General features: G+C 36.3%; 1 protein-coding gene across 1 annotated transcript in view; it reads right to left on the bottom strand.

Annotated features, from left to right (window-relative positions):
* OTOGL (otogelin like) overlaps nucleotides 1–25,341 on the bottom strand; it is a 90,378-nt gene that overhangs the window by 42,156 nt on the left and 22,881 nt on the right. Inside the window, exons 18-29 of the mRNA XM_068191963.1 lie at nucleotides 24,472–24,649; nucleotides 23,602–23,726; nucleotides 21,598–21,807; nucleotides 20,594–20,759; nucleotides 19,392–19,466; nucleotides 18,810–18,862; nucleotides 17,968–18,130; nucleotides 14,787–14,894; nucleotides 13,607–13,745; nucleotides 684–843; nucleotides 426–448; nucleotides 111–284 (exon numbers count right to left, since the gene is read on the bottom strand). Coding sequence (XP_068048064.1) covers nucleotides 111–284; nucleotides 426–448; nucleotides 684–843; nucleotides 13,607–13,745; nucleotides 14,787–14,894; nucleotides 17,968–18,130; nucleotides 18,810–18,862; nucleotides 19,392–19,466; nucleotides 20,594–20,759; nucleotides 21,598–21,807; nucleotides 23,602–23,726; nucleotides 24,472–24,649 — 1,574 coding nt within the window. The remainder of the gene's footprint in view (nucleotides 1–110; nucleotides 285–425; nucleotides 449–683; nucleotides 844–13,606; nucleotides 13,746–14,786; nucleotides 14,895–17,967; nucleotides 18,131–18,809; nucleotides 18,863–19,391; nucleotides 19,467–20,593; nucleotides 20,760–21,597; nucleotides 21,808–23,601; nucleotides 23,727–24,471; nucleotides 24,650–25,341) is intronic.

Genomic DNA, 25,341 nt, shown 5'->3' with positions numbered 1-25,341 from the left:
CCACTGGGAAAGGTAGCCTTGAAGAAAAGACTATCACCGTTATTCAATAAAATATCACATTAGCAATATAGAGAACCTACACAAAATCTTGGGTTTATATTTCAGCTCACCTTCCATCGAGGTCCAACTTTTACATGCATCATTGTCTTCTTATCCCACAGAATTGTAATGTCCTGTTCTGGAAAGTGTATCACAGTATAATATCCAGCCTTCCAGAGCTGATAGTTAGATTTGTTTTCTTGTGCCCCTAGGGTCTTTTGACACAAATGAATATTTATTAAGATCTACTAAAGCAATGCTACCACATAACAGCAGAGTATATATTGAAGAATACTTTAGCATATAGCTGAATCAATAATATTAGTAGAACTGTTGTTTAATACTTTGATATTTTGTCTTTTCAGTCACTGAAGTTTGCTTCATACTTTGGTTTCTCTTTCTAAATCAACTGGAAAGAAACTCATAAATGCCAGTATGTTTCAATTCCTTGAGACTTTTGGGCAATCTTCTTTGTATGACAAATACAACTTGAAAAAAAAAAAGGAAAAAAAAAGTGTGTTCTGGGACCTGCTGCTTTACCCAGGCCTAGACACTTGTACTACATTAACTCAGACTGAGAGATGCTTTCCAAAAACAGGCTCCTTTAGAGCTGTAAATTTGCAGTGCTTATCTTAAAGGGCAACCAAAAAAGGAAAGAAAATAACTAACCTGCTTCTCAGAAGGTTCACTAAAATAAATCTCAGTGTCTCCAACAGTGATGAAAACATTCTTTGAGCAAACAATATCATTGTCAAAGCACTTTTTGTTCTGAGCAATTATAGATATATTTGAGTTATCTGTGCTCTGCAACATTAAGAAGAAATCATTTTACTTAGACATTGAATTGCATTTCATATTTATTCTATGCTTACCATCACAAAAAAAAAAAATTGGATAGTTTAGAATTTACACACATTTAAAACTAAATTTAACCAAGTCACCAAATCAGGAAATGCATTTTTAAATTCAAAATTGAACCCACAAACTTTGGAGTTAAACTCAAGAAGCCATTATGTACAGCTGTGACTCCTCTTGCTGAAGACTTTACAAACTCAGAGGATCAGGCTACCCCTAAAATAAGAGTCTGGTTTAGGCTTTTAAAATATGCTTATAGTTGGAATCTAATATTTACAGCACAGTGTGGTTGATGAAATTGAGACATGCTATAAAAAGAGCTTTATTTTTAAACCAAGGTACATGAGATCAAGTTGTTTTCATGTTTCTAAAACCGAGAAACCTTCTATCTGTCAGTAATAGATAGAACAGTTTCTGGGCCACCACACATCAAAATTCACAAAACCATGAGTCATACTTAATGTTATTGGAGGGGGTAAAGGTTTCTGCCAATATTTTTGTTTGGAGGGTGGGGTTATATTAACATTTAGAAGATTTGAATACTTTGTTGTCCTGATTTATTGGTGTTTAAGTACTTCAAACTTAAATGTACTGCCTTCCCAATCCCACATCTTTTAGCTCTACAGCCCCTTCATTACTTTTGCATTCTAGGCACAAAAAAATCACCTTTGCATCTTGGCTCAACACATCTGTTTATTCACCTACAGCTTCTGTGGTTCTTCTGTATCCTGAGGGAAACACATCTGCATCTTGTAATTTCCTGTACTAAGATTTTACTTGAATAAAGGAGATGAACTGTCTTTTCAGTTGCTAACACTACCACCAAAAAAAAAAGAAGTTGAGTTATTCCTATTATTTCCTATTTTAATTTGCTTTCCTGTTCTTTTCTGTACCCATTCTTGCAAATCAATAAGCAGCCATATTTATAGAAATTACTTGAGAAAGTTAACTTCATAACACTAATATGAGCCACTGTTAATATTGAGACACTGTTTCTGAATCTGGTTCAATTTTTGAGTAAATTCAGTCATGCATCAGAAACCTGAGACAGACATGAAATAAAAAATCTTGTAAGTGGCAAATAACACCCACTGACTAATGTAGTCTCATATGGGACACTTGGGTTGTGCCGGGAACAAAACTATTCACTTTTTGCTAAAACTCTTTTGGCTCCCACCCTCTTTTGAACATACTCTCTGAGACTATGATTAGATGAAACTAATTGGAGGTGCTAATGGGCATGGTGTGCAAGATGGAAATAGTGGCTCTCAGTATCTCCCCATTCCTGGGAACTACTTTTGGCTCCCAGCAATGCTGGGAGCATTCAAGAGCATTGAAGAGCTCCACTTGGCCAAAACAGGAGGCATCCCTCGCTTTGGTGTCTGCCCACAGCATCTCCCCCCAGAGCTTTGCTCCCTCCTGTGGTCAATGTGCCACTGCCTTGCTCATTGTACCCCCGAAAGTTGCTGGCTACTTACTCCTAACTCTTTCTTGCCGGTCTCATATTTGTACTCTTATTTATTCTGTGCTCATCAGAATTAAAGAATTAAAAAATCAGTAATTTCTCCTCATCAGTGAGAAATACTGCATGCAGAAAACATAGGTTCTATAGGAAGCAGTTTGTGTATTTTTTTCTTAATAAAAGTCAAAAGTCATTTTTTTTTTAGTAAAAGTCACCAAACCCTTTAAAGAACACTTTCAATCTAAAATCAAAAACAAACCCAACCCCAGATGATGGAAAGTATAGAGGTATTTTTTTGCCCCACAGAGGAGGTGCTACTGTTTTGCTATGCTTAATCTAGCATGGCCCACAAGCCAGAGGATGCTGCTATCTGGCATAGAAAACACTACAGCAAGCAAGTGCTTGGGAATGTGACGAGCACAAGTTGTGGGAGACTGCCTGCAAGCCCTATGTTACCCTAATGACAGGGCTTAGGAAACAGATGGTACTTGCCAGCAGTTAGCTTGGAAGGCAGCACTTACAGTGGGTAAAGTTTATTCACTAACTGCTTAGTGGCAAGGGGGTGTAGGAAATCAGATCTCCATGATTTAGCAAGGGAACTCAGTTTAAAAGTTTTAAAAGCTTCAAGGTAAAGTAAAGTTCATCTGTTCCATTCTGTTGTAAATTTGTGTCAGGTGGCACTCAAAATAAAATTGGTCACTATTGGGAAATAGACTATGTTTTAATTAAACCAAGCCTGCTGCTGGAGTGAGTACCAATTATTCCTCTCCAAGTCAGATAACAGCCCAGAGCATTTTTTGATTTATTGGATGTGATGTGGTAAATTAAAAAGGAGACAATCTCATTAGTTTGGTAGATAGGATGCAAGCTGATACATTCTGTGCTGGGCAACTGAAAAGTGAGAAAAGGAGTTACTCCCCACCACGGCTCAGTGCAGAGAAGGATTTGCTTGCAGTCTCTGGGTCTATTTGATGCCTAGGACATTCTGAGCTCTTTTAATTGCACAGGTCACTCCTTTTCAGTTAGCTTAGCCTCAGCAAAAAGGGACACTCTGAGTTAATAGGGAAGCAATGTCTTCCCTGTAAGAAAAGAAATTAAGATCTTGATTTTAAATAAGGATAGTTAAATCAGGCTAATTATCCCACAGTAAAAATACACCTTTTTTGGCAATGAAGACAAGTCCTTGAGGCAGCAGCGGGTAGCTATATTCTCTATGCTAACTGAAGCTGCTGCCTGTGCCTTCTGACAGTACAGGCCAATCCTGTCAGCTGAACAGCATCAATATACTCAAGTCAGAAGTTTTTGTATATTGCTGGGATTTGAGCCAAGAGCAAAAACTGAGTTATATTTCAAGTTAACTCTGCAGTACAGAGAAGCCTGGAGCCAGGAAGTGTTTTGCTGACCAAAGCCAGAACAAGGAGTCCTGAAGACATGTGAAGTACTTCCTTACTTGTAGGACTGCATGATGGTGTAAAATTACTAGAAATGATGCAGAATGGATATGCAGAGAGACTGTGCTAGTAGTTCAACAGAGTCATGAGTAAATCACACTTTTAAGAAAAAAGGGCTTTGTATTAAATCCTGAATCTTCTGTGCTTTCTCTTTTCCTAATTAAATCTTAGATCTAAACCCAAAGACAAAAATATTATGGATTACACGTCTGTTCTGGCTCTAAGCTTTCACAAAATTATTTGCTTTACATACATTTACAAAATTATTTTCTTGCTGTTCTCTCCATATAGCTCAATAGACACCTTTCCAAGCCATACAGTACTAGACAAATTCAAACTTGAATGACAGTTTCTATCACAGTCTTCAAATTATTCTGCAGCTGCTGCACATGCAGTGTCTTCTTTCAATAAGGAAGAAATAAAGTGCAGTTGAAACTTCACTATTACCAATGCAAAAGAGAAGACTATTCAGATAAAGCGAGGATCATCTTCTGATGTTTATATAAGACAGGGAGGTCTTAAGCAAATCTCAAGAGTTCTTAGAGAATGTGATGGTATAAATGATAATGATCGAGTTCCATCTCTCTAATCTGCACTAAATCCAAACAAATATGAAAACAAGCTTTTGTCACTACTGCTAGAAGAAATATCTGAGTAGACACTAGGAGCAGGTCTAATGAATAACAAGGTGGGGGATTTTTTGGGGTTTTTTTCTGCACAGCCTCTTTCCAAGGCAGAGTCAGTCTTTACCTTTTTAGGTAAAATGCACCCAGCAGGGGATGTACTACAGTTCATCATGTGAAACCTACTTATGCTGACAGAAACTAGAAATAAAATGGTTTTCCCACTGCAAGAGTATCTTCCCACGTAAATTACCATATCCAGCCTGTTCCAACTTAATATCACTTTCTTTGTGATAACATGGAGTTGCCAAGCAACAGAAAAGACAGAGTCACAGCTCTGGGCAGTCAGTCAAAAGCTCATTGTCAGTCCCACTTCTCAGGACATTCTTTTTCTAGACTTCACTGCACTTTTTTTTCCCATATTTCTTCCTAGTCAAAAAAGCAAATCACTGCTTTCCTTTTTCTGGTTTGGTGTTGGTTTGGGGTTTTTTTTAGCAGTGCTTGGGAATGCTAGAGTTATTTTTGTTAGAAACTTTCTATTTCAATATCCTCTTAGAAATCTGTCCCTTTTAACCAATAACAATTCTGTGTAGTGTGCTTACATCGTCAAATTGTAGCCTGGGAGAAGACAATTTAATTGGCTGGATTCATTTCTTTGAAAGTTTCATCAAAATCTCTCTAACTGTTCCATGTAAAGACTCATTTCTTCCATTCTCAATACCCTTATTTAGCCATTACTTTTGATTTATTCCCTACAAAATTGCAAACTAAGGTGGCCATAAAGGCATAGAAGGACATCCTGGGAGTGGGACAGAGGTAGATTAGGCCTATATTCTTTTGCCTTAATGATATTTTAGGTGTTTTCGTACATAGCCACAAAGAGAAGTGCAAAAAGCTCTAAAAATATTGAAAAAAAAATAAAATAGTTTAAAAAGTAGAATTTGTTTTCTTCTTCCTACATATTTTCAGAGAGATTCCTTATCTCTGTTCAGATCTAATATTTCAGGAGATTTTATGGAAAGTCAGAATTAGCTTGGTCATGGTTTATTTGCTCTGAGTTTCTTCTGAAGGAACTTAACATTTGAAACTATTACTTCTAGGGAGCTTGATCCAGGAGAAGTAAAACATCTTAGCCCAGATTTAATGAGCATTTGGGCATAAATATATAAGTTATTTTGGGGAGCAGACAAATGCCTTGGCATCGAACTTGTTCTTGCTCTATTAGTTTCCTCTGACATTTTTCTGTGGACTTGATCTCCAGATAATCAGTGAAAATGCATTAATTATGCAAAATTCATTTTGATTGACACTAAGAAGCATGTCTTATTGAAAGGCTTCCTTTCTTTTGCCACTGCACCCAATTTCTTCTGCACCTTCCCAGAACTACATATACAGCCCATGTAAATTTATTTGATACCTGTTTTCGCATCCCGTACTAATTTGTATCAGCAAATATTCGTTCCCACAGCTATTTAAACAATGAAGCAATATTGCTTGGAATCAACAGATGGCACTGAAACACACTGTCTCAGTTTGGGAAGAAATCCACAGGAAAGTTGGGAAAAAATATTATGGGAAAGATAGTAGGTGATCCTCTTACACGACAGAGAAAAGAGAGAAAAGAAATTGTAATACCACTATTTTCCCAACCAATGTTAGGTATTTTTATACAACTATAAAAAAATAATTAAAAAAAAAAAAAAACATTTAGGAACTAAGAACCTGAGAACCAAATAGCTTATGCAAATGCACATGAATTTTCTTTTCCTTTACATCTTTTACATGGCTGCAGAGTATTTTCACTCAAAATACGGCAAAGGAGGTTGCAGTACACATGTAAGATAAAAGATATTTCTAGCTTTAAATCACAGTTGAGTAGAACAGGAGGAGAGCAACATGACTGAGTAGATTCACTGATGAAAATTCAAGAGGAGTGAGATTATTCCAGCCACTGAATTATCCTCAAACAACTTCCAGATGTTTGCAAATGCATCCATGATAACTCTTTCTTATTTCTTTAAAAATGACTTCTGAAAAGGCTACATCTCAGGCAGAATAAACTCTCAAAAAACTCCAAAAATATGTGTGACAACTATGCATATGTATGTATATATACAAGCAGCAGGAAAAACATATAACTATATAATATTTTCTTGATACATAGAGGTTTTTTCTAGCAGATTTTACTGCAATATAGAGCTGTTGGCTATTCTGAAGTTTTGTCAACAATAAAATCCAAATAATTTTTTTAATCTAATAATAATGAAAATACATGACAGCAAATATTTTACTTTATCTACTTAAAATAGAACCTTGTTCTAACTCAGTGTTTCTTAATTTTGAAAACACTAGAGAGATATCACTGAAAAGGCTTTGATGTTCTTTTTTTGCATTTTAATAGAACTATATTAAAAGGTTTGAGAAAAAACCATTTAAAGCATATTTCCTTTTGTTTCATTTACTTAACTTTGCCTGCTTGTGTACCAGATTTAGCTTTTGCACAGGTCATATTACTGTAATACCTTTCTAATTAAAAATGAGACCTTCTGAAGACTGAAGATTTGGGAATATTTGAATATTTGTTTCCAAGTGACCATTCTGTAATATCAATTATTCTGAATTACAAATCAGCAGTACAGTTGGTGGTGCTAGTTTTAATATCTAAGCATGTATTTACATGTATTTACGTGAGACCTGTTAGTATTGTTTTATTAATAAGTGCATGATAAATGTTAATATTTTGTTGTTGGTTGTAATGATAAAGTGCAACAGGAAAATAAAGGACAGGAGCTCCATCAAATGATTGCAGATGCTAAAAAGCTGAAACTTGCACATAGCTGTTATGTTTTTCAATATAACAAAAAAATTTAAGTGTGTTCATTTACACTGCTGAAGTTTAGTTTTTATATATTCAGAAAAAACCCCAAACCTCATATCCTGACCTTAATCAGAATAAATTGAAATCATGGTTCTCATAGTTCACCAACACCCAGAGTCAGAGGCCATAAACTAAGCAGCACCTGCAGGTGACTGGCCCAAGCATCCAACCCCTCCAAACACAGAGAAGAGCTGGGTGTTACTGCTGCACACACAGCTCTGAAACAGCAGCACATCATTCTGGGCTTTGCTCATCTTTTACTGCGCTGTATCATCAACAGCTCATGAAGCTGAAGAGCTCATGAAGCTGAACCCACCAGAGGCCCTCAAGCAGGCATTCTGTGAACTGCCTTTTCAGGTAACCATAAGAGTAAAACATTCTGGAGTCAGTATAGACAAAGGGCTTTTGGATTATGAACATTATCCCAAAATCAGAAATTCAAGGCAAAAGGTCACTAAATAGCAAAGGCCTCAGTAAGGGAATCCAACTTCTGAATCACGCTATGAACACACCACCTCCAAATTGCCATTCTCGTGGTAAGAATATTTTCCCCAAGCCTTTCCTGGAAGCCCTCCATGTTAATCTGCACAAATTGAAAGAAATCTTTCCTTTGTTGGAGAATAAAAGTGATTCATTCACTGCATAATTTAATGGTCTGGAGAATCAGGTGGTGGAGGCGGAAAGGCATGTAGAGGTAATTGAGTCTGAAATCATTGATCTGAACAAAATAGAACCAGAGCATAAATCCGTTGCCAACTGTAATCAGATCTTTTGCTCACAGAAGGAATAGAACAAACAGAAAAACAGGTACATCTGAAGACAGGATGGAAAGGGATGTCTCCCAGAGGGAGCTTGCTCTTGACCCTTACAGGACTTCCAGAGACCCAGAAAAAAAAAAGAGGGCATCCAGAAAGGTTTCCTCTGAAATCATGGTATTAATGAAAAGCAAACTGTTGGTATTCTTTGCAACTAGAGCAGGGCAAACTATTCACAGTAAATAGTTTGTTCACTGAAATGTAGTCTCTTTCTTTTTTGGGCACAAATTTTCACACAACACATCGTTATCTCTATGCAGTTACTGCTGCTATAAGTTATTTGACAAGTATTTTAGGTGGAAATATTTTGGTATGTCATTTACTCACGAAACTACACAAGGGAATATGGCTTGAGGATTAGATATGTTAATTAAAAATTTAAAGGCACGCTGATTGAAACCCCATGTACAGTTTTATTCCCTCAAAAAAAAAAAAGAACATTGCTTGTAGAGTCTGGTGTAAAATTTTAAACATTTGTAATTTCAAATTCAACATTATTTACTTTCCCCTTAAAATCTCCAGAATCTATTATAAGAAACTATCTGTCTTAACTGTGAATAGTCAGTTTGACAATGTTGATTAACCATGAACCTGCAGCTTTAATCCTCTATAGGGTGACTGACAGCAAGAAGAATGTATTTATTTTACAAACAGGCTATGAGAGAGACCATGCCAAATATTTAATTCTATAGCTTTGCCAGTTTAATGGATCTACAGTCTGGCTACCTGGCACAAATGATGTTGAAAAAGAGCTGCTTGAAAAATTACACAAAAAATTCAATAAGGGAGAATAGGATAAATCCTGACTCCTCAGATGTGTCAAACGAGTAAATGAAAAATTTTTGCTTTCTGTGTGATTGCCCCAGCTTATGCCCAGTCATCATCTGAAAAATTTACCACTCAAGATAAATATATCAGCAAATAATGGCCAAAGGATTATCAGTATATCAAACAACCTCTGTATATAAGCAGTCTAATAAAAGTATAATTTACTAAGAGCTTTGAACTTGCTTCAAGTTACAAAAGAAGGGGAATGCAAGAGAAGAGTTCCTTGGCTGTATTGCCCAGAGCAGTCCAGGTATCTAGCTCTGGGTACTGCTCAGCCATAGGAGAATCATTTGGGAAACTGTAGTGGTGGTTCCTGAGCTGATGTATGTTTTGTTAAATGAACTTAACTTGAATGGGCTCTTATGTAATGTCTGCTGACCCAAAAGAGTTACATCTGTGCTTCTAATTGGCATGGTCTGATTATTTGATCAAATGGCTCAAAATGGTTGTTGCTTTCATAATCCTCCAACTTTGACTTCAAAAGAGTTTTCATGATTGCGCCAAAAAGGCTTAAAAAGGTGGCTTTAAAATGCTGAAACCTCTAATGGCAGGTGAAAAGGAGTGAAAATATTTACCTCATACTTTGAATTTAAGACTAATCTATTAAATAGGAATACTTGAGGATGAGGCCTTAGTTATGCTGACCTTCATTTTTCAAGATACGGGATCAAAAAAGTCCATCCCTTTCTGTGCTTTAGGACCTTCTTGACAACTTAAGGTTAGTGGAAACCTAAGGTTAGTGGAAATACTTCAGTGGGGGTTTTGGGGTGTTTTGTAAAAGGCAGATGAGCATTGCAACAGAGCACCCTCTCATTTGAGAATATTCTGATGGGTAATTTATCCCTCTGAACTCCTGCTTGAAATCTGCCCCAAAGCCGAGAAAATATTTTTTTTCTGAGAAATGCTACTAATAATTTTTTGGGAATATTTTTTTCTGAGAAAAAATTTTCTTCTGTTTCACAGAAGAGAACATGTCTGAGGGGCTCCAAGTGCACTGACCCTTCAAGACTTAATAAAAATTCTGAGCTGCAGGATTGAAAACCACCACAGAAATAAAAAAGGCCAACACTTGTCATAGAATGACATTAATTTTACTGTAAGAGCAGAAGTCTATGAAACAGGTAAGTGGAAGAAACAGACAGCAACTAGTAAAAAGTTTGCCCAAAAAATAACCCCATTTTTTTGGAGGAAAGAATGTAGCATCACCAAAGACAGCAAAATAAGACAATAAGCAAGAAAAAGGAAGAAAAAAATATATTTAAATATTTTCAAATAAGAGACTGTTTGACTTTAATTTTATTGTTCATGTTTAGATTAGCAAAATGAAGTATTTACATGATCGATAATGATAAACGAGTTGGTCTGCTAAGGTTTTTTTTAACCTTCAAAATAACAGAAATTTTAAAATGTTAAAAATAAATATTGATGTCTTCTCTGTGAATGTCATTCATCTATACAGGGACTTTACATCTCAGTATGTAATGTAACTCCTAATTCCTTTAGAAAAGTGAATTTATCATTTCATGACACCTTACTGCACTAATATTCTTAATTGCTGATCTAAATCTATTCTGTCATTTTCTGCCCAATGGACAAATCTGTTGAACTAGCTATAAAGGGCTTTTTCATGCACTTACAGTCACCTTAAACAAAAAGGCCTGACAGGAGACACTGATGTTGAAAACAAGTAAGTTTCATAATTGGCTGAAAGCTTATACTTGATTTTTCTCCCACAGGAACACAAGGGCTCCTTATTAAAAACATAATAAAGGTAAGGATGGGTTCTTTGTTTGGTACAGTGGAATACGATGACAAATTAAAGAGTTGTTCAAACAGATCAGATTTAGGAAGGCCAACAGCCAAATCAAACAGTGAGGACTGGTAACATGGATGGGAACAGAACATTATCATGCCTCTGGGGATGATGGATTCAGATTATAATTCTTGCACTCAGTTCTATATCTGGGAAGAGCTCATATGCCAACAAACTGATTGTAGCTATAACTTCCCTTATTGCCCTGCTAAAACATCTTTAGGGTACTTCTGTTAGTAGAAGTAAAGCAGTCCACTGTTTACAGGAAAAAGATTAAAGGATAAAAGATAAAAGGGAAAGGACAGTCGTATTACAGTTCTGTATATGCAATAATACAACCACTGTAGCTGCTTCAGTTTCAGGAGTCTGGTGAGCATTTCACGTTATCCATAAAAATCAGCCTTGCAACAGCACTGCAAACTAGCATTAAATGAATGGAATGTGTATTAGCAGCTGTGAAATCTATGATCTGTGATACCGTACAGGCAGAAAACTTGAAGCATACAGCACACACCCCAATGGCAGAAGACTAGAAGACCTTTAAACATCCCTTCCAACCCAAATTATTCTATGATTCTGTGACTGTGTTAAAAAAAATGGTTTATAGAACAGGTAGCACAGTTTAGGCAATGGGCAGAGAGAAATGCACAGCAAGTTCTGCTTAATGTAAGGAAGAACTTCTTTACTGTGCTGGTGACTGAGCACTGGACCAGATTGCCCAGAGAAGGTGTGGAGATAATGAAAAGCTGTCTGAACACAATCCTGTGCCATGTGCTCTAGGATGTGCCTGAGCAGAGAGGTTGGACCAGACGACCCATTCTGTGATTTTGTGAATTTGTGTCTCAAAGAATATTCATTCTCATCCTATATGAGAGTAGTTTATAAAAATATTTTTGAAATATTTCTTCAAAAGGTCTTTGAGCTAAAATACACACATATTAACTTGATTATCCTTATCCATATATTACTTTCACAGAATAACTCTGAAGACTCATCATGCATGAATTTCTTTTATCAAAACAAAAAAAAATGGGGTGATTAAACACTTCCCCCATTGCAATTTCTCTTTATTAAAATTTCTATTAAGTTCCTTCATATATAAAACAGACATATTGTTCTATTCCTGTCAAATTTAGTCATTAAGTCCTTTCAAAATAATTGGTTATCCTGTCATCTTCCATTCCTCTTATTCCAGGGTTGCATGTCACATAGCTCATCAGTTGTGTGTTTTAGTTCCCTCAAAACTCTGGGGCATATGCCATAAAATCCCATCCATTGTTTCAGTTTCTTTTTTTTTTTCCCCTTAAAAATTCTCTAAACATTTCCCAGTCAAAAATCAGCCTGCAGATACATCTTCTGTTCCAGACATAATTATGCAGTGCCTAATATGTACTAAAGAATCCTTCAATATAGGTCATGAAAGCTTTCCATATACTAAAGAAAGAAAAATTGTGAACAAATTAGACTATACTGTCTCACATTAGCTGAGTTTGGGAAAAAATTAAGCTTGAAAAGCTGCAAAAAAAGTCTGAGAAGTCTTAAAAGCAGATCTGTATAGGCAGCATTTTCATCATTTGTGTCATGTTCACCTGAAGAATGGCCTATTGGCCATGTGCCGCGTGCCTTAATTATCTGGCTGCCAGCTTTATTCTTGGATGCCAAATGCCCCCATGGTTTCTTTCCAGATAGGCGCTTTCTTACACAGTAGTGACAAGTGATATTTGATTGCAAAAGCCAAATATTCCAGTATCATACTAAAGTTTGAAAAAGGAGCACAGATTTGTCTTTAAAACCTCTCTGAATGAATGGCACAAGAATTAAGAAATGACAACCTACCTTTCCACATCATCATACAGGCAAGATAGATGATTTTACAGGTAAAGTAACCCCTATTTTTTGCATCTTAAAGAAGGAAGGCTTGTACAAAGGTTCATATATCTCTAAGAGTAAGAGCTCTTTGATCATATATGATACATGCCAGGAATATGCTGTGAGGTATTATTCTTTTTCAAATCTCTCTTTTTTCTTTTTAAACACACACAAAAAATCTGGAACCAATGTATTTTATTTCACAGCTGTGAATACTCTACTAAAACATACTTGAAATAAACTATTTGCAGTAGTCTTTGCTGGGAAACTATGCTTTATTCTTAAGCTTAGACAGTCAGGAAAATGAGTATTCTTCTAAGCATATTACTGTAACTGAGAACACAGACAATCTTAAAATAGCAACATTTATAATAAACAATAGTGGTTTTAGTAATAGACTATATTTTTAAATGTCATGGTTTTCAAAGTAATGGTATTTTTAAACAAAAAGCTAGCAATGTACTCTAAATGTGTGCTATGAGGAACATAAGCATGTAGCTGCCAGACAATCTCAATGAGTGATTTCACTGTTGAATTATGAAATCATTGTGTTTGATATTATTATATATATACAATCCAGATCTGATGCAGATCATGTTCAAGAAGAATTCCAAGCAGCCCGAGCTCTTTACTAAACCTAGATCAAGCAAGGTTTATAGATAATTATTAAATCAATCTATGGATTATACCTAGTTCTAATAGTTTCTGTTGTGTTATTCTTTGCTCATTGTGACAAAAGCATGGTTAAGATAGAAAAAACATTGATTTTTCTTTTTCTCTAAACCATAGAGATATGCAAGAACACACCCACATACCATTTCAAACAGATGAGCACAAAATGTCATGTACAGGTTCTTCTTCCACATCTGCTTTACAGCTGTTTTCTTAATGTTTGTTTATATTGAATAACTCCTGATGTTCAAAACACTTGTTTTCTTGAGGACACAAGAAAATATATGACCAATCCTCTTACCTTTAGCAGATAAGTTTGGCAGTCACTGACATAATCATACTCCAGCCCATCAAAGGTGTAATAATGTCGGTCTCCATAAATGGTGCACACAGCAGGGCAGGGGTAACTGGTGCAGTTGAAGACACCTCTCTGACAAACACTGCAAGTAAAGCCAACAATCAGTATCTCCTCCTAATGGCAGTCTTCTGCTGTATATTTTCAAGAAAATGCTTTCTCGTGTTCTTTATTTCAAATCGCACAGAAATTCAGGAATGGAATAATATTCTCAGACCTTGAAACAGAGAGCTATACTGTGAATCGCTTCTGAGGATACTGGTGATGCCATGGCAAGAAAGTGCTGAACATTTTGCTATTAGCCCATCTGTACAATAAAAATGCATTAAAAATAAATGCAAAATCTCAAACTTTGCAGGGCTTATGCAAAATATTTCCATCACGGCCTCCAGTGTAGATAAGGCACAATGCCACAACGTGCTCATTCATAAGACATCAGTAGTCTATTTTTTCTAAATTTTGATAAAGGTCGGTAAATTTTCAAAGGAAAATACCTCCAGTTGCTACCTGTAAGATTTCAGGATATCAGACAAATATGGAATGAGTTTAAGAAATTAATGCCGATATTTTGCAAGATTACTTTTCCTGTCAGCTACATTCAGTGGCTTACACAAATTTATAAGAAAGTAGTACTGGCATTCTCTATTTTTGCTTGTGTAAGTGTAAATCCTCAGTTGATTTGCCAGTGTGGTTTTTAACTGATTAAAAGCTGCCATGCCATTTTTTTTTCATTATTAAATATGCACTTAACTGATTATAGATATTTTGGCTAGGAAATTAACATATCTCTCTTTTTCTCTTTGGTTGTCTTTCATTACAATCTATTCTGCAAAATGCCACATCTTCATTTCAGAGACTAACATATATGTGTGAAATTAAGCATTTGTTCTTGACTGCTTTTTAACTTGGATACCTTCAGCTTCCTTTTCAGATCTGAAAAGGCATTCAACCCAAAGTCTTCCTACTTATCCAAGCCTATCAGTAAGCCTAATAAAAGATATATCCTCTAACTATCAATAAACAAGCATATATATTTTTGATTTTCAAAGTACGCAACACATTTTCTGTATCAGTTTCACTTTGGGTCTAGATCCAGATGATTTGAAAGTATGCAAAATGAACTCACCAGGTGTAACATGGAGTAGCTATCACTTCTCCTGACAGAAATTCTCTGTCTTTCCAGGTGCATGGACAACTGTCAGGAATATAACATTTCCCTCTGTGCTCAGCCATTCTTCAAAACAAAAAAATTATTAAGATGGAAGAGTAAATCCAAAAGAAGATCAGTGTAACTGAATGTGTAGAGTACTGTTGAAACCCCACCAAGAGCAAACTGTCTTCCACCCAGCTAAGTAAAATTGTTTCATCAGCAAAACCTGTCCAAATCAAACGACCTCCACTGAGCACAACTGGAGACTTTGCCAAGCCCATAGCTGTAGCTCTCCTTCTGTCTGGAAAGGGGTATGTTGGTGTGGGCTGCAGTTCCCATGCAGGAGTGCTGGTAGGGTAGGTGTTCCTCTCTGAAAACTCCATAGAGTCTGGGTACCACGCAAGCTGCTGAGGCTGCGGCCAGACTGCCCTTCCCTCTCTGCTGTTCTGTCCTGCTGAGCCAGGAAAGCAGCTGGACTGGAGTGCCTGCTCCTCTGCACTGACAGTGCCTGTCCTGTTCTGAGTGCGGAACAGTGAGCTGGCCTATTGCACTTGCTGCACAGTTTATGAAGAGCAGTGGTGGAGGTTACTTGCCTATACAAGGGAAGCTCAAACAACTAACAAGGTTAAGACAAAACAGGCATTTAATGCAAAAAGTGTCAAATCTAATTAAATCAATAAGCAACCCAGATATATGGTCAACCACAATTTTGCTATCTCATTTCTACCTATTTAGGAATTTTAACTTTCTTAACAAAAATTTTACTGACACTCCTTGTGCTGTTCTTTAGGAGAAAAAATCCTGGAGCTGTCACGCAACACATGGCTCAAAGTACAATCTAGAGATTGTTTCACTGGAGGTTGAAATGAATACATGGTTTCATTTTCTTCAAACCGTTACTAGTTCATTAAACAGTGATGGGCTTTAAGTAAAAGAGTCCAGTGTTCAGAAAATTTCTCAAGGATAGGAAAACACCAGAACAGATGGCTTAGGAAGGTACTTAGTCTTTGTCAATAGAAACTAAATGTCTCCCAAGAATAACACCAGCAAGGGTATTGCTGGTGCTGCCGAAAGGCAAGAGATTATTTTAGCCCCATGAAGTCCCTTTCTCCGGCTCAGTATAAGGGTGACTTTCAGTCTATCTTTGGGTATCTTTGAATTTACTGTCATTCTCAGCTCATTTCTTCATGAAAAATTGGGCTGTTACATTATTCAACATCTAAAGTATATCAGAGACTTCCAGCGTTTCTAATTCTTTGTCACCTCTTCAACTACTGACTAAAAGAACAAAAAACTGTTGTGCAAAAGCTTTAACAATAGAAAATGTAAACCATTTTTACTTTAGGAAGACCATTCTTTTGCATACTGGAGTCCATCATTTCATGGTTTTCCAAAGGAAAGCATTTCAATACCACGCACAACCTGCTCTACTTTACATGCACCATAAATACCCAGGGTGCTAGAATAAAGTGCCAGTCTCCAGGGGAATTCAGGATTCCACCCCAAAAGTTTAGGTCATTCAGTTGAACAATAGGTAGTAGTAGAAATAAGGTGGAAAAGTAGAACCAAAGAGAAGAAAGGCAACTTAAGAAAATTTTATAAACTACCTTACAGTAAAATGTCTCACAACAAGTTTTTAATGACTTGTCCACTTAGATTTAATAGCAGGAGATACATGTTTAACATTTTCTTGCATAAAAAAGAGACCTTTTGAAACTAATTTTTAAGATAATACAGCTGGCCCCTACCTAGTTAAAAGCCATACTCACTTTTTGAAACCATGAGGCTGAAATTCATAATTAAGTACAATTTAACAATGAGGACATTACTAAATGCACTAAGTGTTATACACATATTTTTCAACCTCGTAGCAAAAAGACTGTTTATTCTCTTATGTAATAAAAATAATTCATGTGTTTTACTCTATTATTTGACAAAAACTTAGGATTTTGATTGCTCCTGTTATATTTCAGAAAATAATCAAATAATACTCCATTTAAAATAGTATGACTGTGAAAGCCAGGCTTTAGCTCTGTTTTTTGACTTTTTAGTTTCTTCAAATTTTCAAATGAACTTTGAAGTCAATAATACTAGTTTAATTTCATGCAAATAACACAGTGATGTTTCAGTTTGTTACCAATTTATTACTTTTACAGATCCATGCACTTTTTGTGCTGAAAATAATTGTTTATTCCCATAACACTAATGGTCCTGAAAGCTAAGTTCTGTTGAGGCAGAGGTTTTAAAGGACTACAGAATACCAGGCAAGAACTAGTGAAATCTTAAATAGCTATGCCTGAAATCTCTACCTTCACCAGTGCTTAGTCATCTATGAACATCACAAGGTGCTGGAAGGGGAGTGGTGACAGTCTTCATTTATACTCTGATCTGTGCACAACTGGCACACTGTCAGGACACCACTGGCTACATACACAGTGAAATAAAATGGAAACTTGAGAAAGAAAAACAAGCACTCCACATGAGATGATTAGCAATTACAGAAATTTGCACTGCATATTTGACTCCTCAATCTGAAAGTGCACACAGGAGGTGTCAGGGGAGGAAATGGAAACAAATGGAAGGAGTAGTGATTGATCCTGACACAAGCTAGAATAGAAGGTTTTTAGATTTTATACTTGGATTTGACCTCTGCCAAGTTCAACAGACTGTTTCTGGGCACCAAATCCAAAAACACAAGCTGAGAAAACAAAAAAAGGACAGAGAGAATGAAGGGAAATAGGGTAGAAACCAGTCCATACACCTGCCCTCCCTGCCCCAGGCTGGGCATCGACAATGTAAGCCTGAGCAGAAAACTAGGTGAGACAAAGACTTGGGCAGCAGTAAGCAGGAGCACAAATGGTTTACATCAAAATATTTTCTCATGTTTGCTTTTTTATTCAAATAAAATAAACTGTGGAAATGGTGGAAGACATCTCCTGCCCAGATAGTCCCAAATTCCAGCCAATTGGAATGGTAGTAAGCTGGATATCTGATGGCCTTTTAGCTGTTACTGTGCATCTGCAACAATTTATAGAACAATAGTTTCAAAATTAGAAGTGTGATACCACAGGAATTTAAAAAGCAAAAAAAATTGCAGAGTTGAACTGTGGAAAATATGCATTTGGCTTGTGCTCCAGGTTGTTCCAACAAAGCTTACCCAGGGGGGCAAATGCAGCCACTTGCACAGGGTGGTGAGGGGACACAGGAGAAGTTCATGGCAAGGTTCGCACAAGAGATCCCACAATTCACACCCGACGCTGGTAACCCAGGCACAGGAGATCTGCAGTCATAGTAGATTTTTCCTTCAGGGCATATGTGAACTTCAAATGCAAAATGAAGGTTAAATAAGATCAACTGCTCTTTTACACTGAAGGTTTTCTATTTGTTTTTGTTCACAATCTATTTATGTGGATACAAAGGGAGGTTACATTACAGTTCATATGAGAGTACAATTGGAATAGCAGTCTTTAACATAATCTATATTACCGACACATAAAATTAATATATGTTCTAATGTAAAAACCAATAATATTAAGCATCTGGATGTATGCATCCTGGATCTCACACAGTCCATTCTTAATGACGGAGCCATTACACCTTAGGCTGAAAAAACCCTTAGAAGTGGCATCATTTTCGAGGTTCTTCTAAATCCATTAGAAATGCATTAAAAATTTACTTTCTAGAAATCAAGATCTTAAAGCTTCCTAAACATGGACAGTGAGTCTAATTATAGGATTCTCATGAGAACACATTGACCTAGATGTCACATGCAGTTATTTATTTCTTTTAATTTCCCAAGTGACTGAGTAGTAGAATTTGCGCTACAGAAAAAGAGGGAAAAACGCCCAAGACTATTTGCACTCCTAACCTCCTATTTTAAATATTTTGTGATATAATGTATCTCATCATTTAAATACATGTGAGGAGAAAAACAAATTACTATTCAATATCAAATTCTCTATTTGTGCAACTTTCATATGGGATAAGACGGTAAATTACCTATGTTTTCTGTAGTGGCTTCAATACATTTCACTGTTCCATTCAAACATTGACTAGAAAAGAAAACGAAACTCATGTTTATTCAAGGAAAAAATGTTTTGTAGCCACCATGTTAAAAAAGATTATACAATTCAACCTAATTTGAACAACAGAAATTAGAAGGAGAAAGAGGATTAAAATCCAAAAACTTGAGTTACGTTCAGTATTTTCTTGGTGGTTTCTAATTCCTCATCTGTAAAGAGGGCCTAAATTCATAGTTTATGTTCTATGTAATTTCCTAACTTCCACTGAAATAAAAAAAAGCTGAGTATGTCAACACCTGTGAGAATGAAGGGCCAGGTGATTTAGGATGCAGGTAGTATAACACAAAACCTTATCCACCATAGCTTACAGAATTTTCCAGGTATTTTCTAAAATAATCAGATACATAATTCAATTTATACTAGGCTCTCTTTTACTAAGTGTGTAAAAAAAATCTTGATACAATAAACTTTCAATCTACATGAAAAAAATTCTCGAACCACTTAAAGATGTGTCCAAGCTGTGATAAAAGAAAGATAAAAGTCTTGCATTCAAACCTACCAGGAGCCTGTTGGCGTAGGAAGGGTTTCTCCAGGCTGGAGTGCTCTGCCTTTGTAATGACAATGACAGCCAGATCTGTTAAAAGAATATTCATGCATTTAGGTTGAAAAGCAATGAAATGGGATTTAAGGGCCCTATATTTATCAAGCTGTTATGATATGCAGGTCTCATCATAACATTAACTTAATTCATTAATTAAATCCTTATATTTACAATAATCTTTGAAAGACAAAATCTTAATGATACTCAGACTGTATTGAAGTCAGTGGCAAAACTCTTTATCATCTTCAACATAGCCAGGATTTTCCTCAATCTCTGTACTTTTTATTTGCTGTTTCCAATATTAAATATTAGAAACAGAAAATAAAATTTTATTTATTTTAATTAATATTAAAATTTTATGTGCATTATTCTAATAGAAAGGACTTTTTCTTCTCCATTATGGGAGTAGAATGAAAACATGCAGTTCCCATTCAAAGTATTGTTAAAATCATGAGGTAGAGCAATTATATAACAAAATCCATTAATTCTGTTATAAGAACCAGACAGGCTAGAAGTAGCAACAGAATTACCTAGAAACCAGGTAAAAATACGTGAATAAGAAGTTAGTTCATACTCTTGAATAGTTTAAAACTGTCTTTATCCCTATATTATGAAATTTACTGATCTTTTCAAAGCATATGTTGCAATAAACAGAAATAATTCTGTAACTACCCATGGTGGTAAGCTGTAAAATTTTGGGTATGCAACATACAAAAACTGTTTTCTCTCACTGACCATTTCCTCCCATTAACTGAAGAGGTTTGCAATTTGAGACAGAAAAAAGACACTTCTAGCCACTCTTCCCATACTATCCGTTACTTTTTGGATTATTGCTTAATAGATTCCTTCTCGCTTTTTTTTTCAAATGTTAAAACAAGTTTTTCAAGTGAAAATGCTATTCCATTAAATTAAAAAGTTTTACTACCCTTCTCTAAAGCAGTTTGACATATCTGCTCTAAAATGAAGCAGATGTATGTACACACAGAAACAGATGAGGCCTCAGTATTGATTAGTAAGACAGAATATTAAATCTTCACATATTGTGTGTTATCTTCTCTAGGCAGTCTTCATCTTGAGGGAAACAGCAGAAAAGCTACTTTAAATCTTGCTGGAAAGAGGAAAATGTGCCCATACATATATTCTATTTTTTTATTACTTACATTGATACACAAAAGTTGACCGACTCTTCAAAATACTTCCCATCAGGACAATTACATCCTTCTGCACAGTCATCAGCACAGATATTTACCATAGAAAGTGAAGCACAGGAATGTTTACAGAAAGAAGAGCACTGATGATAAAGCATACCACTGTGACACATCACAGCTGGAGGAAAGAGAGGGAGAAAGAACAGCATAGTCTTAAAATGTGAAAAATGGAAAACAAAGTAGTGTATCTTGGAAGTTCAAAAAAAATCAAAGCAAGGTGGTCTCTTGTTGCACTGGGTTTAGTTGAAAAGCATGAGAAAAATATGCTGTTTTACCAATTTCTTAAGTTAAAAGTATTTAGATTGAGGTCGGTTTTTGTTAAAATAATTCTTTGACTGGAATCATCTATTTTGTAAACAGTAGCTTTCTTTTCTTTCTATATGTCAAATTGGGCATCTACTAATTCAGGCTTCCAAGAGGTGAAGAATGGTCTAGCTAAGGCTGAGGCATTGCTTAGAACCAGAAATACAGCAGTTGGACTTCAATAACCCTTGTGGGTCCCTTCCAACTCATGATACTCCAAGATTCTGTGAAATGCTTTGTTTTAAATCATTACGGTATCCTACTTGTCCAATCACTGCCCACCCTACCCTGCCCACCCAGGGAGCCCCTGGCAGCCTAGCTTGCCTTTCCTTAGGGAATGGCTCTACTCCAGCCACTCCCTAACTACTTTATCCTGATAGGGGCTTCCATATGACTTAGGCCTTCAAAGAAAGAATTCCATTTCTTTCTGTGACCAATAGAAAGGGCAAAAACTCCCTGTGAGGTAGCTCAGGGACTCCAACTCAGTTGCCAAATTTAAAGGCTGTTACCATTCTCCCCTAGAACACCATTACGCCATGGTGCAAATTCTAGTTTCCAGGAAAAAGAAGCCAGCCCCTGTATTTTGTGGAGTGATTGAAATTTGTAGTTTTACACATTTCTAAAAGATATTCCATTATGGAAATGTTACTCACCACAGTAAGAAACATGAGATCTGAAGTCAATGATGATGCCGTGCTTGCCACAGACATATGCATAGTGCGCCAAAGCATTGCACAGGCAGCTGCTTCCACATTTGCACGCATCGAAGCGGCAGAGCTGGTAGTACAGCCCTGGACTGATGTAGGCATGGCAGGGAGCAAACACGTCTTGGTTGATGATATCACAGTGAGATGCATACCCAGCTAAGAGAAGGTGACATTGTTTTAGCCAGATCCATTTTAATATAACAGTTAATCAAATGAATAGCACAGAATATGAAAATCAAACATAGCCAGGTGTGCAATAAACACTTGCATACCATATCTGTCTGTAAAATTCTATATTTTAAAATTGATATTACAAGCAACTCCCTCAACAGCAAACTCCACTTAAGATAAAAATAACTGTACTAAAACAGTTATGCCTCCCTCTTATAGCACAGGAAATTTAAATGTCAAAATAATATATTTCAAAAGAATAGTTAAAGTGTCCCCAAAAACTTTGGAATATGGTTTTTCTACTTGACATTCATTTAGCTTTAACATCAACAATGGCCATGTACTTCCTGGCATGTGGTCTCGGGAAGTATGATAAAGCAGAGCTTGAGGGCATGCAAATCCCAAACTGGCCATACACCTTCTAGCAGCAACAAACCCTCCTCCGGCCACTGAAGCAGACTACCAACACAAGTGGTGGAATAGCTAAGGAACTCTGTGATGTGGATTATATTTAAGCCACTTTTGCTGCTAAAAGAATGCACATCTCCTTTAACCTCCATGTTCATTTCCACATACATACATTGACAGAAGAATTTCACATTTTTTGGACTCTCTCAGTAAACTAGATTCAAGGACTGAACTTAACTCAGTTGAAAACCTGACAAAATAAATAACCAAACAAACAATCTTTTTCTTTTTTTTTTTTTTTTCTCATTAATCAGGTCACTATCATCTCAGACCTGGAAAAGGTGCCTGTGCTTGGTAGCGTGGTATGGATCACTTCACTCTCCACTGCTTTTTCACTGTGATTATTAGAGCATCATAGCGAAATTCGGGCTGGAAAGGACCCTCAGAAAGTCATGCAGTCCACCCTCCTGCTCTAAGCAGCTCACATTTATGCCAAACTTCACTTTCACTGAGCTAGCACAGAACTGAGGGTGAGGCATGAAGGCTCTGAGCTGATCTGGCTGAGAGATCTGGCTGTCTTGAGAAGACAGACAACAAGGAGGGTATAAAAACTCCTAGAATTCCCCACATTGTTAGAGATTTACTGTTATTCTAGCCTTGCTTCAACAGGCTTTAAATATGAATAAATCCCACATCTCTAGTGAGATATGATGTTTGAAATATTAAAAATATTAGACTACATTCTGTCAGAATTGGCAACTACAGTCTACCCATTGTTTTCATTAATTGAAAAGAACAGCAATGTAAAAAAGAGACAGTGAAAGTTCAACACAAACCATAGGCACGCCAACCAGCCAAAACTAAATCTTTGCCCAGGAATTTGAACAAATTCAAGGCTCTCAGATTGTCTGCATCAGTTTTTGTCAGAGAACATAGATGGAGGATAAAGAACTTTTAATGCAATAGGCATGGAGAAGCCAGAGACAGGACTTTTGATCTCAACACTGTCTCCTGTACTTTCTTTAACAAACATGTATCAGTCTTTCCTCTCAACCAGCATAATTTACAAGACCATAGCTAAAAATCTCCATGTATAGTAGACAGCAGAATTTTGTGCTCATAGCCAGTACACCCAGCACTAAATGACCAACTAGCTTTTATTTATCAAGTACTTACTTCATTTTACATACTAAATGTATGGAAAAATGTTCTTTGCCTATGCCAAAAAAAAAAGTTTAAAAGGAAAAGAAAGTGTACATCTAAACCTGAAGCTGAAATACCTGTATGTGCAACTTTTTCACAGAGAAAAGAAAAAAACTGTCCCATAATATTAAGATACAGCTAAGTGCAGACTCCCATGTGAAAACATACCATTTTGCTGATTCACGTTGCAGGGATCAACCACAGGGATATTGACAGGCATGGAGCAAGCTGAAGAAACCTTCCATGCATTGGCATGAAGTTGTGGGGTCCCTTCTATCATCCCTGCTGGAGATCTGAAAAGGAAAATATCAACACTGAGCAGCATCCTGCTGACATAAGGGTGTACATGGATGAGGATGCAAGTTCATTGAAAAGGCTTAGATGTATTGAACATTGAACAGTCTACATGCCAAAAAGAATTTCTGTCTCTGAGGCATAAAAGAAGAGAGGGCATGTGGAACTTTTTCCTCAATATTTTGTTCATGTTAAAATGTTCCCACACTCCAAGTTTGTTATGCAGACAAGATTTGTGACATTATAGCTTGAGGAACTTTGGAGGAAATAAGGTTAAAAAGTAAGGATAGTGTGCCCTTCTAATTGAAATATTCCTGTGGTTCAGAATTACTTTTTTTTGCATTAAAACTTCACGTAGGGAGGAAAATCAACCAGTAGTAAGTGTCAACCATGTGAGGCTGATATAAGTATTATCATCCACTCTTTTTCTCATTGCTCATATATTTGCTCTGAAGATAAGGGAGCAACAGGAAAGGGAAAAGTGCATCCAAATAATATCATCATCCATTAACTTCTAAAAATAATACGGTATCTTCTTATAATTACTTAGCAAAATATCTTAGAACGCCTAAATTTTTGACTTTCATATTTATAAAAGTGACTGCCATTTTAATTAAGACACTTTATACTGTTTAGTTTAATAAAGTTGGAGCATGTTAATGAAATTAAATAATCAGATGGTCATGTTCAACTAAGTTTTCACTTGTTATTAAGCACAATATAAATGCACATCATAAAACTTACAGAAAATCATCTCTTAAATTTCCATTGTAAGTTCCACACAGTCCTAATGTTCTTCTCTTCCATCTGACATCAACTTGAACATAGATCCTCTCTCCATCTTTAGCAAACAGTATCTTCAAACCAAAACTAGTTTTCAGTTGAACAAAGAAAGAAGATATATTCTGAATTTCAATAGCCCCTGAACACAGCAAAAGAAAAAGAAAAACAAAGTCACTGAAACCCAACTTCCTGGTCGTACTGGTTTGCCCGTTAAACAAAAAAAAAAATTTTGAAAACTTAGACATAAAATGAAAAACTATGCACAACCTCACCATCAGCCAAATATCCTCACCTATTCTCCATCTGAGCTTATTTTCAATAACAACATGAATCAGGAATTCCAGCTACTGTTGATGTTTAAACAACTCACACCTTTCTGTACCTGCGAGTTGTCTAGAAACCATTGCTTGCACCTTTCTTTATTTTTTTTTAGAAGAAAGCAATGCAACTGCAAGCCTCTGGCAATGAGAAGGCAAGACAAGAAACTCCTTGTTTCTTAGTCCCCAGTGATATTACAAGAGTAATTAACAGATGTCTGTACAGTGTATTGAATCTTTAGATAGCAGGTTCTCTCTTACCACTATTGATGTGACATCAGTATAGCTCCTTCCTTGGACTGTATGTGAACTGAGCCCCTATCAAATTCCCAGCTTTCCTTCCCAGAAAATCCATTATGTGAGGAAATGGAAATTTCACAGTCACAGTCAGCATTCATTTGCTACACATTGTTGGTCTACTTGCAGCTGAAGGCTTAAAGTAGATCTACCTTCATAAGCAGCCTCTACACATGCACACACACACAGACTCAGGTGCATAAACCAAGAGAGGAGG

Source organism: Anomalospiza imberbis, chromosome 5 (genome assembly GCF_031753505.1).
Source record: "Anomalospiza imberbis isolate Cuckoo-Finch-1a 21T00152 chromosome 5, ASM3175350v1, whole genome shotgun sequence".
In the NCBI taxonomy this organism is placed as follows: Eukaryota; Metazoa; Chordata; class Aves; order Passeriformes; family Viduidae; genus Anomalospiza; species Anomalospiza imberbis.
The sequence above is the reverse complement of the archived record's forward strand: the minus strand, read 5'-3'. Positions and strand labels throughout refer to the sequence as shown.